Source organism: Chanodichthys erythropterus, chromosome 13 (genome assembly GCF_024489055.1).
Source record: "Chanodichthys erythropterus isolate Z2021 chromosome 13, ASM2448905v1, whole genome shotgun sequence".
Taxonomy (NCBI): domain Eukaryota; kingdom Metazoa; phylum Chordata; class Actinopteri; order Cypriniformes; family Xenocyprididae; genus Chanodichthys; species Chanodichthys erythropterus.
In genome coordinates, this window is record NC_090233.1 from 19398585 (window position 1) to 19415414 (window position 16830).

The following is a 16830-nucleotide window of genomic DNA, read 5'->3' on the forward strand; positions in this document are numbered from 1 at the left end:
TAAAAAAATGGTAAAAATGTAAAATTTGAAGACTTGCCGATAGAATGAATGCCTATTTGCAAATATTGTATCATTTTATAGTCAAATGGCCCTGGGTTGAAAAAAAAAATTGTTTCAATGTGGACATTTTTGTCCTTAAGGTCCTGAGTGTGAATATTTTTTGTAGCTACGGAGGATAAAATTGATTTTTTGAAGGAAATGAGGGTAAAATATTAAAATTCCAATAAAAATAAACACCTGAGCCAAAATTCATGTAGTTGGCATTAACAAAGGCACACTTATAACAAAAAACAAAACTCAAATGGACAAAAATGTCCATAAGGTTGCATAAGGGCTAAAACGAAATTATTCAGAGGTCCATCAACGCCGTGTTCCCACGTGGTGTCTGTTTATTTCTCTCAACGCTTATAAGGATCGACCAATCACTGTAGTTTACAATTACTTTTTTTGTTTTATATATAATTTTATAGAGATTACACTAGGAGAATGCCAGTTTTAATCACTGCACTTAATATATTTAAAATAATATTCTATTTAGAGTACAAATGTCTCAAATAAGACAACGTTTTTGGTTTTGATGCGTTTAGCGTGTGAGCCTCTATCCGCCCCCTGCAGGAAGACACCTTTGTGTCATTTTCTTTAAGCAGCTTGTGATTGGACTATCGACCAGTGACGCTTGGCAAAGCAGGAATACATGTTGTTTCTGTCTAGAGTACAGGAGGACACACTTGAAGTTCACTATGGCTGGCAGAGAGGCAGTTAAAGCCTATTTAGATCTCATGTCGCAGCCATGCAGGGCTGTGCTGATATTTCTGAAAAACAACAAAATCCCACATACGGTGGAACACATTGCGATACGAAAAGGTGAGCAGCATTATTGTGAGAGATTTGTTCAGTGGAGGTTGTGCAATGCATTTGTAAAGTCCAGATGGTTTGAATCCAAGCCTGTACAAAGGTTAACTTCCAAAACTTTGTATACATTTATTGTTAACTTAATTTACTGAACTTTATTCTAAATTAACCATTCACCATGCCTTAAACATGAAACTGTAGGGCAGCAGAAGACACCTGAGTTCACCAAACTCAACCCCATGCAGAAAGTGCCAGTGCTGGAAGACAATGGATTTGTTCTTACTGAGAGGTAATTAGTGAGTGTAGCTGGAAAAAGAACATTTGGAAGTTTAAAATGGAAATTATTATTGCTATTAATAGTAGTTAGAATTATTGTTTCTGTTATTAACCTATTCTATTATTTATCATTCTCTGTCACAGTGATGCCATATTGAAGTATCTGGCGACAGTCTATAATGTCCCTGATCACTGGTACCCCAAACTGCCAGAGAAGAGAGCGCGGGTGGATGAATACACAGCCTGGCATCATGCGAACACACGTTTACATGCTTCCACAGTGTTCTTGCATGAGGTGGGGTTTGAGCAGACAGGCTATACTTCATCAAAAAAGGATTTTAACTAACATTTTTATTCATACAAAGTTCTGTCATGAAACTGGCACAGGCTGATAGGTCTTTAATGGGTTAGTTCACCCAAAAATGTCATTTATTACTCACCCTCATGTCGTTCTACGCCTGTAAGACCTTTGTTCATCTTCGGAGCACAAATTAAGATATTGTTGATGAAATCCGATAGCTTGATTGAGACTGAGGCCTCTATTGAGAGTAAAGCCATTCAAACTCTCATGGTCCATAAAGGTACTAAAAACATTTGAACATTATATTATCTTTTACATTATATTATCTTTTATCATTATATTATCTATTACATTACATTATCTTAACATTATAAAGCGACAAGAATATTTTTTGTGCACCAAAAACCCAAAATAACGACTTTTCAACAATATCTAGTGATGGCCGATTTCAAAACAATGCTTGAGCGCTTCACGTATTGAATCAGTGGATCTGAGCGCCAAAGTCACGTGATTTCAACAGTTTAGCCGTTTGATTGGAGATCCGAATCACTGATTTGATACAAAAGATTCATAACGCTCAGAAGCTTAATGAAGCAGTGTTTTGAAATCAGTGTTTTGAAAGTCATTATTTTGTTTTTTTGGCACACAAAAAGTATTCTTGTCGCTTTATAATATTAAAGGCCCGCTGAAGTGTCCTGGAACACACAGTGTTTTTGTGTTCACACAATTTCAACTGAAACAGGAAGACAGGGCGATATATTGAACAGCCCCACCCCTTTTTTTAAATAGCCAATAGCGTTTTGTTTATATAACAGCTCGGCCAGAGCCATTAAACTCAGTAAAACCTTTTAATCTCGAACTGTTTCTCCTCCTAGTGTCCTGTACATCTGTAAAATATAGCATTCTGTGCAGAATTTAAATGGGTCTGATACCTTTCGTGGTCTGAGACGACTCGCGGATATGATCCGCTCTGTGCCCTCGTGTCCCTGGGCCAGAGCAGACTGTGCTGCTCGCGCTGCAGCGGTTCATGTGACACTAACGCAAAAAACGGACTTCATTTGCGTCAGTGGAAAGCATATTTACACTGTCTGAATCGTTCCCTATTCTCTATATAGTGCACTATGTGCCATTCGCCATGTAGAAACTAGTAAATGTGTGAACAAATGACCGATTTCAGCCAGCTTCAGCATCTGTAAGCGTGTAGGAGGAGGCGGGACACTTTAGATTCTAAAGAGCATTTGATTGGACAGAAGATCTAATGAGAAGCTGGAGTGCGATGTGATGTCATGAAAATCCGTGATCCATTTTAGCGGAAGTGAGAGACTGTACGTTTTGAATGCTTATATCTCCTAAATGCTAATTTTGTTATTGCTTTGGAACACACCAGCTTATTCATAACCTTAAGGCTAACATATTCATGCTAAAAGCTAAAAAACTTAAGTTTTGATTTCAGGGGGACTTTAAGATAGAACCACTGAACTCACATGAACTGTTTCAAATAAGTTTTTTGTACCTTTATGGATTTTGAGAGTTTCAATGGCTTTGCTGTCTATAGAGGCCTCACTGAGCCAAAAATATCTTAAATTGAATTCCGAAGATTAACAAAGGTCTTACAGGTGAAGAATGACATGAGGGTGAGTAATAAATGACATTATTTTCATTTTTGGGTGAACTAACCCTTTAAAGTCGTGTTCACACTTGGCATCTTTTTTGACAAGAAAAAGTTGACAAGGGCACATTTTTAGTGAAAAAAAAAAAGCTGGCAGTGTTTGGTTCCAAATAGCAACAGAGGGCGATATAACAACAGCTAGCGTATAACGGCAAGCGTATATTACGGTATTGATAACTGTTGCTGAGCAGGTGATAGTTTTGTTAACGACAAGTAGTTGATGATACACTTACCTGAACAACTAAGGATCCGTCCAATCTGTGCCCACACAGCCTCTTTATAAGCTACAATAAGTCCATCTACCGGCACCTTCTCCATTTTTTCTTGTTGTTATGAAAGCGTCATGTCTCGCTACTCTCTTGTCATTGGTCACCTGTCAAAAAGGCGCTTGACATAGGGCATTTTTTCCAAAAAGTTGAACTTTTTTCAACTTGAAAAGACGCTCCAAGCTGCAGAAAAAGACGTCAGCGGTGGCATTTAAAAAACATGGTTTACTCCATAGGATTATAATGTAAAACAGATGCTGGCAGCTTCAAAAAAGATGCCAAGTGTGAACATAAGCCTAACTCAATTTGCTTGAAATCACATCATTCTCTATTGGACACACCTAATTGGTTCCTACTGTATCAGTAGCCAGTGAGCTCGCTGCTCAACCTTCAACGTTCAGCATTTGCTGTAGCAGTTGCAGCACACTTTCAGAAACTCTCCACCTTCCCCAGCTCCACCTGTATAGATCTGCTACGGGTAATTCACGTACGCTATATTGTACAGCAGCAGCATGTCTTACTTACTCACAGTAGTGTGTCGTGTATGTATTGGCAGTAGCAAGTCCTGTATCTATTCCGCTAAGATCGAACATATCAATGTTGTTTTCAACTTACCTTTTAACCTTTAAAACGTTCCATTCTGGCAGACTTCACAGGTTTTGTATTCCTGTACAGGTTTTATTTCCACTCATGATGGGACAGCCAACAAATCCTGTGAAGCTCGAAAAGGCGCTATCAGACCTGGATGGCACACTGGACAAGCTAGAAAACATGTTTCTGAAGAGACAGGCCTTCCTGTGCGGTGATGATATCTCATTGGCTGACTTGTTAGCAGTTTGTGAGCTCATGCAGGTAAATACTAAGAGCTGCTAAACATTCTGAATAGTGACCTAATTTTAAGCTTTTAAAGTCAGCATGAAATGGACGTTGCGATAGTAGCGATGTATATGTATGTATATAGTATTGTGACAATATAGTATTGTGATGTATATCTAAGTAAAACGGCTTCTCGAACAAGAAAAATTGTAGGGCGGTACTTGATATTGCCCATGGGGAAATGATTGGATGGTTGTGGTTTGCTATTGGTGGATCTCATGTGAGTGACAGGTTGTGACAGACTCAGTATTTACTATTTCCGAGACGCTTGTGTTCCTCCATAGTAATGCGGCATTCATTAAAACGAAACTGAATACTCAAAAACATAAATAGACCCAAAGACACATGTGCCTACAAGCCATTGCATCTTTGATATCATTCGATTGTCTCTTTCAGCCTCTGAGCAGCGGGAGGGACATTCTGAAGAACAGACCCAAACTGCTGATCTGGAGGAGTCGAGTCCAGTCAGCGCTCTCTGACTCCTTCGATGAAGCTCACGCCATTGTCTACCGTTTAAGAGACAAATTCACAGCTAAACTATGAAAAATCAAGTCTCTCTATTCACAGCAATTAATTCTATACAGTTGATATATTTCACAAAATATTAATTCAGTATGACTAACATGGCAAGGTGTTTCTGCCATTTACTTAAGGATGTATCTGTCTAGTTTGATCAATATATGATTTGAAGTGAGGCATTAATTATCCACAAGTTTGGATATAACAAATGGTAGCATGGTTTGCTAAATTAATAAATGGAATGGTTTGTGATGATTTAAGTAATACATTTTTATAATATGAGGAGAAGAAAATGTAAAAAACATTTTATTGTTGACGAGGAAATGGTACAAATATGTATCTACAAGAGTGAATGTTTGTGAATGATGGTTTGTCTTCTCACTCTTGTGCCTTATCTTTCTGTAATGAAAAGGTCCAATTAAAACTGTATCAGTTAATAAACTTTAAGTTGCATATATTCACTTTTGATGCAAACTGTAGTAAAGGTGCGTTCATGCTCTGTCGTAATTACTGTAACAATTTTGTATTGTAAAAAGCATTCACATACTTGTAGAACTTGTATGGTGTATGACATCAGAGTACCGCTAGAGCAGGGGTGTCCAGTCCTGCTCCTGGAGGGCCACTGTCCTGCAGAGTTTAGCTCCAGTCTCAATTAACACACCTGAACCAGCTAATGGACTATATGCACGGGTTACTTCCTGGTTGTCGTTAAGCCAGCTCGGGCACTTCCGGTGAACTGTTAGCTGTTCATTCTGTAGTCGTTGTACATCGACACAAAACCATCTATGGTTGACTTTTAATGTTGTATTTATATTTTAATGCAGTTATTACATTTACCTAATTTGCCAATAAGCCAGTTTTATTGATTGCAATAAAGACGAAGCTATTGGGACTGTTTAAAAATGCGTGTCTGTAATTAGAGACACACACACACACACACACACATTTTTTCCCCAGGACTTTAATGCGATGACCACAAACATAATTTGTTCATCCTTCTGAGATTGTCCCCATTGTAAAACCGAACGTTTAAAAATGTAGGAAATTTAACATTTGATAAAAACACTTATTTAAAAATAAAAAAGACAGTAATTAGCACTATAACCAGCAGGTGGCGGCAAAGTAGTATTTATTTGCGCACATATCAGCCATTTCCTCTAAACGTTTTTCACTTTGTTTTTGACTAAATATTAAACATTATAAAATAACTAGGTTTGAAAAAACATTTTGTCAATGTGAAGTATGAAATACTCACAAAATCTTATGAAAAACAATAACTTTTATTGTGAATTACACAGAAAGTGAGCACCGCGCTCTCCCTTTGTAATCACTGCAGATGTCAGTCAGTGCAGCGCAAGATCAATGATTTCAGCACACTTGTGAAAACACACATTTTATTCAATTAATCTAACTAAAGTGCACAATAAATATTTAATTTTTGAAGCTTTTTTTCACATAAAAGTGTGAAAACTATAATGGTCGAATTGAATTTAGCCGAGGAGGAACATTGAGGTATGTCTTTATTTATTTATTTTCGAAGCTGTCTTACGTTTGAATAACTAAATTAATGCTATGCCTGACTATTTAAGTGACTATATTCTGATTATAAACTAAGTATTACACTACTGATGCTCAACACACCAGCAAATGACATCTCACCGGAAGTTTTCGAGCTGGCTTATATTAATGCGGAAGTTCAAAAGAACGCTCCGTGCATATAGTCCATTAAGGTCTTACTAGGCCAGTGTTTCCCACCCCTGTTCCTGGAGGCACACAGTGCACATTTTCCAAATCTTCCTAATCAAACACACCTAATTCAACTCATCAGTAGAAACTCCAAGACCAGAAATATATGGTTAAGATAAGGGAGACATTCAAAATGTGTACTGTTGGTGTGCCTCCAGGAACAGGGCTGGGAAACACGGTCTTTAATGTGGAAAAGTGCTTAGGTTTCTACACAACATTTTATAAATGAGGCCCCTGCTCTCTAAGAATATGAGAAACAAAAAATGAAATATCAAAAATTAATGAGCAACATTCCTCCAAAATCAGATTTAGTGTTTTAATTTTCTTTTTTAACAGTAGAATAGATTTTTAATATCATTGATATGAAGACACATTGTGCTTTGGCGCCACCATTCTGTGCAAGTTGGGATGATTCAGTGTGGATTCAAAATGTTTTAAAACTTTAAGGCCCGTGGCCGGTTGCATAAACTTAGCCTCAATGTTAAGACTGTGACTTAAGATCTATTTGACCAACTAGCACTTAGTTAGGGCTAATCAGTCTTACTTTTCTGATTCAAATTAGGCTGATCTACCTTTTTATGTAACTGACTTTACAAAGTTAGTACCAGTCTTGAAGAAAAAAGTAGATGACTTTAGTTTTAAGCCTAGTCTAAGCAGTTTATGCAACTGGCCACTGGTTTCACAGACCAGGCTTAGATTAAGCCTGGATTAGGACGTTTAAGTAGCTTTTATATTCGTTCACTGAAAAAAAAAAAAAAAAACATTACTGGTGTGCATCCTGAGACAAAACAATGGCTATGACATATTTTAAGATATGTCAGTACAAGTTACTTTCAGTTAATAAGCTCAAACATACATTTTAGTCTGGGACTAGCTTAAGCCTTGTCTGTGAAACTGGGGACTTTTGAACAGGATAAAGATGTCCAAATTTGTCTTTTGTTTAAATATCCTTTTTTTCCTTCATTCATTTTGAAAGCAACAGAACACACTTAAATGTTTTAAGTACAATATTCCTTGATCTTCAAATTCAAATGTTTTTTTCACCCCCCGGGTCTTAATGCATCGTGTTTCCTTCTGGAGCATCAGTGAATGTTCAAAGTAATGCATAATGCATAAATTTACAACACAATATCGGGGTTATTTTTTCAAATAAATAACGCAAGTTATTTTGTTTTCCTATTTACTGAATGACAGTTCTCCTGCCCCCATGTTGAGAGAAATCATGAGTAAGTGCAGAGGTGTTGTGTGTGTTGTCTACTATATGTCACTTTATTAACCATTGTTTTTGTTGCTGACCTTTGATGATACAATTCAACCATACCCATAAGTGAAAATGACTTAAAATAAACATCACATTTGTGTTTCATTTAAACTTCTCCTGTATCCTATTTTTCTTCAATCCAGAATGGCAGCACAGCTGAAAGGTTTATTTGAGTTGCACCCTCTACTGTACGGGTATGAATTTACATTTCCTTCAGGCTTATTTATTTCACTTTTGGTGAAAAGGCCTTTACATTTGCCAATTATGGAACTCTTGTTATTATAAAACAAACAAGAATGCCTAGGTGAGAAAAATGCAAAAGTAACGTAACATTACATTCCATAAAAAGTAACTAATGTAATTAGTTACTTTTTTAGGGAGTAATGCAATATTGTATTACTTTTATAATGTTATAATACTTTTACAATATTGTAATGCATACAGGCCTATATATATATATATATATATATATATATATATATATATATATATATATATATATATATATATATATATCCGTGTTTTTTAAATGTTATATTTGCAACTAAGTGTTTAGTATAGAAGTATACTGTAATATAATATAGTATATTGTGTTGTCATGTTGATCATTTTAAAATAATTTTACAAAACTATGGCAGCTCTGACAGACTTTTTTGCTATTCATACAGTATCATAGGTAAAAAAATGAAACTATTATAATTTGACTAGTATAGGCTATTTATTGGAAAATAGATCAAAGATGTTTATAGGATATTGGTGTTGTTACCAGTATGAACAATGTTTGTGAACCTTGTCAATGTACAGCAAATGTGATTCTTTGCAAACTTATCTATCAGTCCAGTCACTGAGTCTGATTTTCATTTATATGTTTAATTTTTTGTAAAATCTTAAAATGTTTATTCATCCCGAATTTGCCATGTTAATTATAAATAGTTGTGAAATATATCTTTACAGAGCAGATTGTTTTGAATAGCGATACAGTTTATCTGCGTTTAGATTATCTCGTATGCGGTAGACAATGGCGTGAGCTTCATCAAAGGAGTCAGAGAGCGCTGACTGGACTCGACTCCTCCAGCTCAGCAGTTTGGGTCTGGTCTCCAGAATGTCCCTCCCGCCGCACAGGGGCTGAAAGAGACAAGTGACAGTATTTTAAAGCTCTTCAGCCCTATACAGCATTAGACATCTTCAAACATTTCAACACAATGTGAACTAAGGCAGGCAGGAGTTTATTTAAAAGATTTTTTAACTGGTCTGTGTAATCATTCACAGTATGTTTAGCAGTATTTACCTGCATGAGCTCACAAGCTGCTAACAGGTCAGCCAATGAGATGTCATCTCCGCACAGGAAGGCCTGTCTCTTCAGAAACATGTTTTCCAGCTTGTCCAGTGTGCCATCCAGGTCTGATAGCACCTTTTCAAGCATCTCTGGATTTGTTGGATGTCCCATGCGTGGCAGTAAAACCTGTACAGGAATACAAAACCTGTGAATTCTGCCACAATGAAACGGTGAATGTTGTTTTAAATAGTTTTAGATGAAAAATAAAGTCACAGTTTGAAATGCTTGAATCAACGAGACACATTTCAAACCCTGTACCTCATGCAAGAAGAGTGTGGAAATGTGTGTGCGTGTGTTCGCATGATTCCAGGCTGTGTATTCATCCACTCGCGCTCTCTTCTCTGGCAGTTTGGGGTACCAATGCTCAGGGACGTTATAGGCCGTCGCCAGATACTTCAATATGGCGTCACTGTGACGGGAATATTTCACCAAAAATTACAATTCTGTCATCATTTATTCAGCCAGTTGTCATTCTGAGTAAATGAATGAGAAATTATCATTTATTTTCCAGATTTGTACTATTAATAATACAGATAATAATATAAGAGTTCATGTCCTTGTTGTTTTAAATGCCTAATGATCTTTATGGCTTCATGTTTTCATATTCCAGGCGTTAAGCAAATATTTCATCAGTTTTTTTCTAGCTTCACTTTCTCTTTACCTCTCAGTGAGAACGAATCCATTGTCCTCCAGCACTGGCAGTTTTTGCATAGGGTTGAGTTTGGTGAACTCAGGTGTCTTCTGCTGCCCTAGAGGTTCAAATTCAAGGACATTAAAGTTGTGAAGGTTAAAGTTAAACTAATGAAATTAAGTTTGAATATAAACAGGCTGCTGTAAATGCAGCATAACTATTGTACAGATTTGGATTCACATCATCTGAAGTTGACAAACGCACTCTAACTCGTCCACTGAACAACACACTCACAATAATGCTGCTCACCTTTTCGTATCGCAATGTTTTCCACCGTATGTGGGATTTTGTTGTCTTTGAGGAATATTAATACAGCTCTGCAGGCCTGTACGCTTTTGTAGGAATTGAAAATATCTAAGGATATTTTAAAATGAACAAAGACATTTGCTTTACTGTTTCACCCTCCTCTCTCTTGCTACAAGGGCCATTTGGAAGGCACAAAGGGGTTGATAGTGATCAAGGCCTATAGACCAAGACGTGTGTACATCGGGGTTCTACAAATGGTCAAACCTTTAGTACAGTGGGGGAAGTTTTAATCTTCTGATTGGTCAGTTTGAATGTCTCACATTTGGGTTTAAGTCACATGGTCAAGGAAGGGATAAAAGAAGATTGTAACTGTTATTCTGGTCTCTTTTTTATGCTCTTCTTTTCTTGGGCCCTCTCTGGTCCTCTCTCTCTCTCTCTTCCTCTTTCACTCTCTCTTCACTATCTCTCAGGTAACTTTTTCATACGTGCTGTGTACAATTAATGGTATATGATTTTATTATCTCATACATCTATTTTGTAATTATTTTAAGTGTAACCATAACCAGATATTGTCATTAAACCCTTTCAATTACAAATGATGTGCTAACTAGTTTTGATTTAGTATTAACATTAATGTGCTCCCTATTGCAATACAATATTGTCACAGTATAGCAACGCTCTCCCACATATTTTGCTATTGTAACTGCACTTATTTCCGTCGTTGGTATAAGTTGCAATGGGTGGTAATAGACAAGAAATGTACAGTTTTCTAACATCTTACTGATAAAGTTTCTTTAGTTGCTTGGCAAACCTTACAGTCTGAACCGCTGTAGGAGTTCCACCCTTACACTTTCACTGCCTGTCTGCCAGCCATAGTCAAGTCAAATGTGAGTCCTTTTGTAGATACAAACAAGTATTCCTGTTTGGGACCCTTATATAGGGCACTGGCCATGGGAAAGGGGGTGTGTGGTTGTGACATGACTTAGGGTACAGGACCAGGGTGTCCTCTTTGGCACATGCTTAAATTTGACCCAATCACAGGACGTCCCAGCTAGTACAGGATAGTTGGCACTGAGTGAATACACCTGGTATTAAGATGCATTTTGGGTCGACTGGATCAGAAGTAGACAAGGAAGACACAGTTAATCCATTTTCCAGACTTGAACTCGACTGAACATCTCTGGAGAGGCTGTGCACCGACACTCCTGCATGTCCTGATATTGCTGAGTTAGATGCGTTCCTGGGTCAACATATTTTTTTGACCCAGTCTGAAAATTTAGTCTTAACCCTATTCCTACCCCTACCCATAAGTTATCCCAAAAATCAGAGGGAAATGATAGATGAATAACATAATAGTAGAAGCACCAATTTATGATTTTAAGCATAAACTTGACATAATCTGTAAACTTGTCCCTCAAATCTGATTTGAATGTTGTTCCAGGATCAACAAAAATGTCGACCCAGGAACATGTTGAACTCGGCAAAATCAGGTTATGCGACACTCCCCATCCAACCTGATTGAGCTTGAGAGGTCCTGCAAAGAAGAATGTGAGAAACTGCCCAAAAATATGTGTGTCAAGCTTGTAGCATCATACTCAAAAAGGCTTGAGGCTGTAATTGGTGCCAAAGGTACTTCAACAAAGTATTGAACAAAGGCTGTGAATATTTATGTACATGTTATTTTTTTTCTTATTTTTTATTTTTTATAAAGTTGCAAAGATTTCAAACAAACATCTTTAACATTGTCATCATTATGGGGTATTGTTTGTAGAATTTTGAGGAAAATAATGAAATTAATCCTATTTTGGAATAAGGCTGTAACATAACAAAATGTGGAAAAAGTGAAGCGTTGTGAATACTTTTCCGGATGCATTATATGTGTGTGTGTGTATATATATATATATATATATATATATATATATATATATATATATATATATATATATATATATATATATATACACAGTGCACAGCATAAATGAATAAACCCCCCTCTGAAACTTCTGAAAGTCAGCAATTACTCAATTACTTAGAAGACATGTTAGGGTTCTTTACAGATATAATGTTCCAGCAATGTTGTGTAGCCAAAATGAGTACACCCTTCTAAAAGTTACTAAATAAAAGGTGTAAGTTTAAGTCAATGTTTGATCAACTGGTAAGTATGTTGAACCAAAACATTTAAAGAGAAGTAATTTCTTGACAATTAAAAGTGTTTTATAGCCCACTGAATCATTCTCAGACTTAATGCTGACAACAATGGAACCACTTGGGAGAGAACTGTCAGGAGACTTAGGCCTATCTCTCAAAAGAGGACAGTGGTAAGATCCCCAAATCATTGTTTTAAGTGTGGAAATATATAGCAAAAGTAACACAGAAATTCAAAAACAATGGACTTGTGACAATTTAAGCTTTTAAGCTTTCATTTAGTGATGAGGGATTTTTTTGCTAGACAAAGAGCAGGAGAAATACCAAGCGAGCCAGCAAAAGCTATGAAAAGTGTGACTGTTTATCTCACAGAGTAAGATGCAGCCTGCAGAAATGACATGCATGGTTGTTGTTCTCATTGGAACTACCTACTGTAGCTAAAGCACAATAAAGTCAGTTAGCCATTTCCAAAGCCCATATTTACAAAATATAGATTCTGGGAATCAGTACTCTGGTCTCATGAGACTAAATCAGTCATTTTGGATCTAACAGCATCTAAAATGTTATGGTGTTGCTAGAGGAGAGTACAGTGAGAAGAGCCTGGTTCCCACAGTAAAGTTCAGTGGTAGTAAAGCTCCTATATAGGGATGTATGAGTACTGAAAGTGTGAAGGGAGTTGTGCTTTATCAAAGCTGTCATGAAATCCCACACCACTGTGTAATTTATACACAAACTTAAAACAGAAGATGTTACCCTTTCCTCATTCCTTGCATTGTTGGGCATTTTTTCAACATGACAATGAGGATATGTATTCTCCCAAGGTGAAAAACCTCCTTGGACATTGTATTGCACTCAATCTTAACACTCTTGAGCACCTGTGGGGGATTCTGTAGAGATGAGCAACACTCTCCATTAAAGATCAGGGCATTTAAGGAGCTCATCATCCAGGAGTTAAACAGGACAGATGTGACAATTTGTTGTGAACTTATACACTCCGTGCCAAGAAAGGTCAGAGCAGTATATTCAAAATTATGAAGGGCATACTAAGTACTAGAATATTATACATTTGTTGAATTAAATCTAGGGTGTACTCATTTCTGCAATCCTTAATTTAAACAAAATTGGCTAATTTAATTATTTTATGGCTATTAATGACATACATTTCTCAGTTTTTATTATGTATATGTTTAATACATTTTAGTTTTGCCATCTTTCCATGAATTGTATTAGTGATCATAAAGAAAATAGATCTTTTGTATTTGTTCAGAGGGGGTGTACTTATTTATGCTGTGCACTGTATATATATATATATATATATATATATATATATATATATATATTTTTTTTTTTTTTTTTTTTTTTTTTTTTTTGCACCATAGTGGCATATTAATACATAGGCTTCCATCTCTCTCTCTCTCTCTCTTTCTCTCTCTCTCTCAGTGTATACATGGTGTACATGCCAACTCTCCAGTACTAGCTGGTACATCCAGTTATTTGGTGGAATTTAAGACATGTCCTGCATGGAACACAGTGGTCCCCCTTCTCCCCATTTCACACCCTGTACTATCATTTATTTGCAGTAATACCACATGGCCAGTGCCCTATATAAGGGGTGAAACGACTGAGAGGTCCCAAACAGGAATACTTGTTTGTATCTACAGAAGGACTCACATTTGACTTGACTATGGCTGGCAGACAGGCAGTGAAAGCGTACTTAGATCTCGTGTCTCAGGCCTGCAGAGCTGTATTAATATTCCTCAAAGACAACAAAATCCCACATACGGTGGAAAACATTGCGATACGAAAAGGTGAGCAGCATTATTGTGAGTGTGTTGTTCAGTGGACGAGTTAGAGTGCGTTTGTCAACTTCAGATGATGTGAATCCAAATCTGTACAATAGTTATGCTGCATTTACAGCAGCCTGTTTATATTCAAACTTAATTTCATTAGTTTAACTTTAACCTTCACAACTTTAATGTCCTTGAATTTGAACCTCTAGGGCAGCAGAAGACACCTGAGTTCACCAAACTCAACCCTATGCAAAAACTGCCAGTGCTGGAGGACAATGGATTCGTTCTCACTGAGAGGTAAAGAGAAAGTGAAGCTAGAAAAAAACTGATGAAATATTTGCTTAACGCCTGGAATATGAAAACATGAAGCCATAAAGATCATTAGGCATTTAAAACAACAAGGACATGAACTCTTATATTATTATCTGTATTATTAATAGTACAAATCTGGAAAATAAATGATAATTTCTCATTTATTTACTCAGAATGACACAAGGCTGAATAAATGATGACAGAATTGTAATTTTTGGTGAAATATTCCCGTCACAGTGACGCCATATTGAAGTATCTGGCGACGGCCTATAACGTCCCTGAGCATTGGTACCCCAAACTGCCAGAGAAGAGAGCGCGAGTGGATGAATACACAGCCTGGAATCATGCGAACACACGCACACACATTTCCACACTCTTCTTGCATGAGGTACAGGGTTTGAAATGTGTCTCGTTGATTCAAGCATTTCAAACTGTGACTTTATTTTTCATCTAAAACTATTTAAAACAACATTCACCGTTTCATTGTGGCAGAATTCACAGGTTTTGTATTCCTGTACAGGTTTTACTGCCACGCATGGGACATCCAACAAATCCAGAGATGCTTGAAAAGGTGCTATCAGACCTGGATGGCACACTGGACAAGCTGGAAAACATGTTTCTGAAGAGACAGGCCTTCCTGTGTGGTGAAGACATCTCATTGGCTGACCTGTTAGCAGCTTGTGAGCTCATGCAGGTAAATACTGCTAAACATACTGTGAATGATTACACAGACCAGTTAAAAAAAACTTTTAAATAAACTCCTGCCTGCCTTAGTTCACATTGTGTTGAAATGTTTGAAGATGTCTAATGCTGTATAGGGCTGAAGAGCTTTAAAATACTGTCACTTGTCTCTTTCAGCCCCTGTGTGGCGGGAGGGACATTCTGGAGACCAGACCCAAACTGCTGAGCTGGAGGAGTCGAGTCCAGTCAGCGCTCTCTGACTCCTTTGATGAAGCTCACGCCATTGTCTACCGCATACGAGATAATCTAAACGCAGATAAACTGTATCGCTATTCAAAACAATCTGCTCTGTAAAGATATATTTCACAACTATTTATAATTAACATGGCAAATAGTTTCTGCAGTTTACGTTATGGGATCAGTGATGACTGTGTCTGATATATGCAGTTTGTTCAATTGTATTTACAATATCGCGTTTAAAATTGTCAAATAATATTAACTCATTGTTTATTAAACTGTTGTATGAAAGTCGTTTGGAATTTGATTTAATTTGGGTGGCATTTCCAACCTTGCATGATGGCACTATTTTATGCTGACGCCAGACTAGCTTCCTTGTTGTTAAGGGTTAGTTCACCCAAAAATGAAAATAAAGTCATTTATTACTCACCCTCATGTCATTCTACACCCCAAGACCTTTGTTCATCTTCAGAACACAAATTAAGATATTTTTGATGAAATCTGATGGCTCAGTGAGGCCTGCATAGACAGCAATGGTACTTTCTCTCTCAAGATCCATAAAGGTACTAAAACATATTTAAATCAGTTCATGTGAGTTCAGTGGTTCAACCTTAATATTATAAGGTGATGAGAATTTGTTGTGCACCAAAATAACGACTTTTTAACAATATCTAGTAATGGCTAATTTCAAAACACTGCTTGACTGAACATCACTTGAGATTTATCTGTGCACGTGGCACGTGCTTGATTTGTTTACAGTATTGGACGCATGTATTTCAGCCATTCACTAAAGTCAACTTTGCACAAATGGAGAAGATCCACTACATTTATGTGTGAAACTGACATTAAGTGGATAAAATACAGAAATCCGTTTCCCTGAAAATGTAATAAATTTGAATTCTAACTCAGTTTCTCTTCAAATTCACTCTTCAGAATAATTTTTGCATTTTTAAAAAAATCATTTTGAAGTATATATAGATTTTTTTGCATTAATGGCACATTACATAGGCTCCCATCCCATCTCTCTCTCTCTCTCTGTGTGTATGCGTTATGCATGCCAGCTGTCCCATACTAGCAGGGACATCCTGTAATTTGTTGGAATTTAAGACATGTCTTGCACCCGGACACTGTGGTCCTGTATCAATCCCTAAGTATCTCCCCCTCCTTTAATTTAAACCCTTTCACATGCTCTTGGCTATGTACACAGGGATTTATTTATAGGGGCTTTCGCACCGAATAGTTCTAGGAACTTAGTTCTAGGAAGTAGCCACTAGGATAGAGAACTAATTTCTCCCCCGGGCCATGTTCCTGGTTGTATTCACACCGTTGAATAGGAAATCCGAAGTGGCCGACAACGGTGTCTTTAAGTGCGGCATATACAAATGCTAAAAACCGGTGGATGGAAGATGCAATGATCGGTGCTGTGTTTGTTGTGTGTCGTGGGTTTCGTGATAACGGAGATGGAATGTAAATACATAATTTATGTGACTGAAAGAGCAAAAAGTCCCAGTCATCCATTAAATGAACTGGATGTGCAGTTTGCTCAATCTTATCCACAAATTTAGTGAACTTTTTGTAGCTGTAGTTTGTGACTTTTTACACATTGCTAAATGAATAAACAATGGA

At 37.0% G+C, this 16830-nt stretch overlaps 3 protein-coding genes across 3 annotated transcripts; 2 read left to right on the plus strand and 1 right to left on the minus strand.

Annotated features, from left to right (window-relative positions):
* Positions 1 to 657: 657 nt before the first annotated feature.
* Positions 658 to 5252, plus strand: LOC137034250 (glutathione S-transferase theta-3-like). The gene is made up of 5 exons (XM_067406982.1): positions 658 to 864; positions 1054 to 1141; positions 1273 to 1423; positions 4040 to 4216; positions 4637 to 5252. Exons 1-5 carry the CDS (start codon positions 741 to 743, stop codon positions 4781 to 4783), a joined length of 687 nt encoding a protein of 228 aa, XP_067263083.1. The 5' UTR covers positions 658 to 740; the 3' UTR covers positions 4784 to 5252.
* A 3462-nt stretch (positions 5253 to 8714) lies between these two features.
* On the minus strand, positions 8715 to 10913 carry LOC137034950 (glutathione S-transferase theta-1-like). The gene is made up of 6 exons (XM_067408195.1): positions 10885 to 10913; positions 10043 to 10152; positions 9764 to 9851; positions 9361 to 9511; positions 9055 to 9228; positions 8715 to 8891 (listed from the first exon to the last, which is right to left on the minus strand). The coding sequence occupies exons 1-6, from the start codon at positions 10911 to 10913 to the stop codon at positions 8715 to 8717; spliced, it is 729 nt and encodes a 242-aa protein (XP_067264296.1).
* Positions 10914 to 13868: 2955 nt separating this feature from the next.
* Positions 13869 to 15321, plus strand: LOC137034951 (glutathione S-transferase theta-1-like). Its single transcript, XM_067408196.1, has 5 exons — positions 13869 to 13992; positions 14184 to 14271; positions 14524 to 14674; positions 14807 to 14980; positions 15145 to 15321. Exons 1-5 carry the CDS (start codon positions 13869 to 13871, stop codon positions 15319 to 15321), a joined length of 714 nt encoding a protein of 237 aa, XP_067264297.1.
* The last annotated feature ends 1509 nt before the right edge of the window (positions 15322 to 16830 follow it).

Excerpts from the sequence above, each read along its gene's own strand:
- LOC137034250 (XM_067406982.1), top strand. The coding sequence starts at position 741 with ATGGCTGGCAGAGAGGCAGTTAAAGCCTATTTAGATCTCATGTCGCAG. Across the intron at positions 1,142-1,272 it reads GGATTTGTTCTTACTGAGAG|TGATGCCATATTGAAGTATC; the intron begins GTAATTAGTGAG and ends TCTCTGTCACAG. Across the intron at positions 1,424-4,039 it reads CCACAGTGTTCTTGCATGAG|GTTTTATTTCCACTCATGAT; the intron begins GTGGGGTTTGAG and ends ATTCCTGTACAG.
- LOC137034951 (XM_067408196.1), top strand. The coding sequence starts at position 13,869 with ATGGCTGGCAGACAGGCAGTGAAAGCGTACTTAGATCTCGTGTCTCAG. Across the intron at positions 13,993-14,183 it reads AAACATTGCGATACGAAAAG|GGCAGCAGAAGACACCTGAG; the intron begins GTGAGCAGCATT and ends TTGAACCTCTAG. Across the intron at positions 14,981-15,144 it reads CAGCTTGTGAGCTCATGCAG|CCCCTGTGTGGCGGGAGGGA; the intron begins GTAAATACTGCT and ends TGTCTCTTTCAG.
- LOC137034950 (XM_067408195.1), bottom strand. The coding sequence starts at position 10,913 with ATGGCTGGCAGACAGGCAGTGAAAGTGTA. Across the intron at positions 10,153-10,884 it reads AGACAGGCAGTGAAAGTGTA|CTTAGATATTTTCAATTCCT; the intron begins AGGGTGGAACTC and ends TTTTAAAATATC. Across the intron at positions 9,229-9,360 it reads CCACACTCTTCTTGCATGAG|GTTTTACTGCCACGCATGGG; the intron begins GTACAGGGTTTG and ends ATTCCTGTACAG.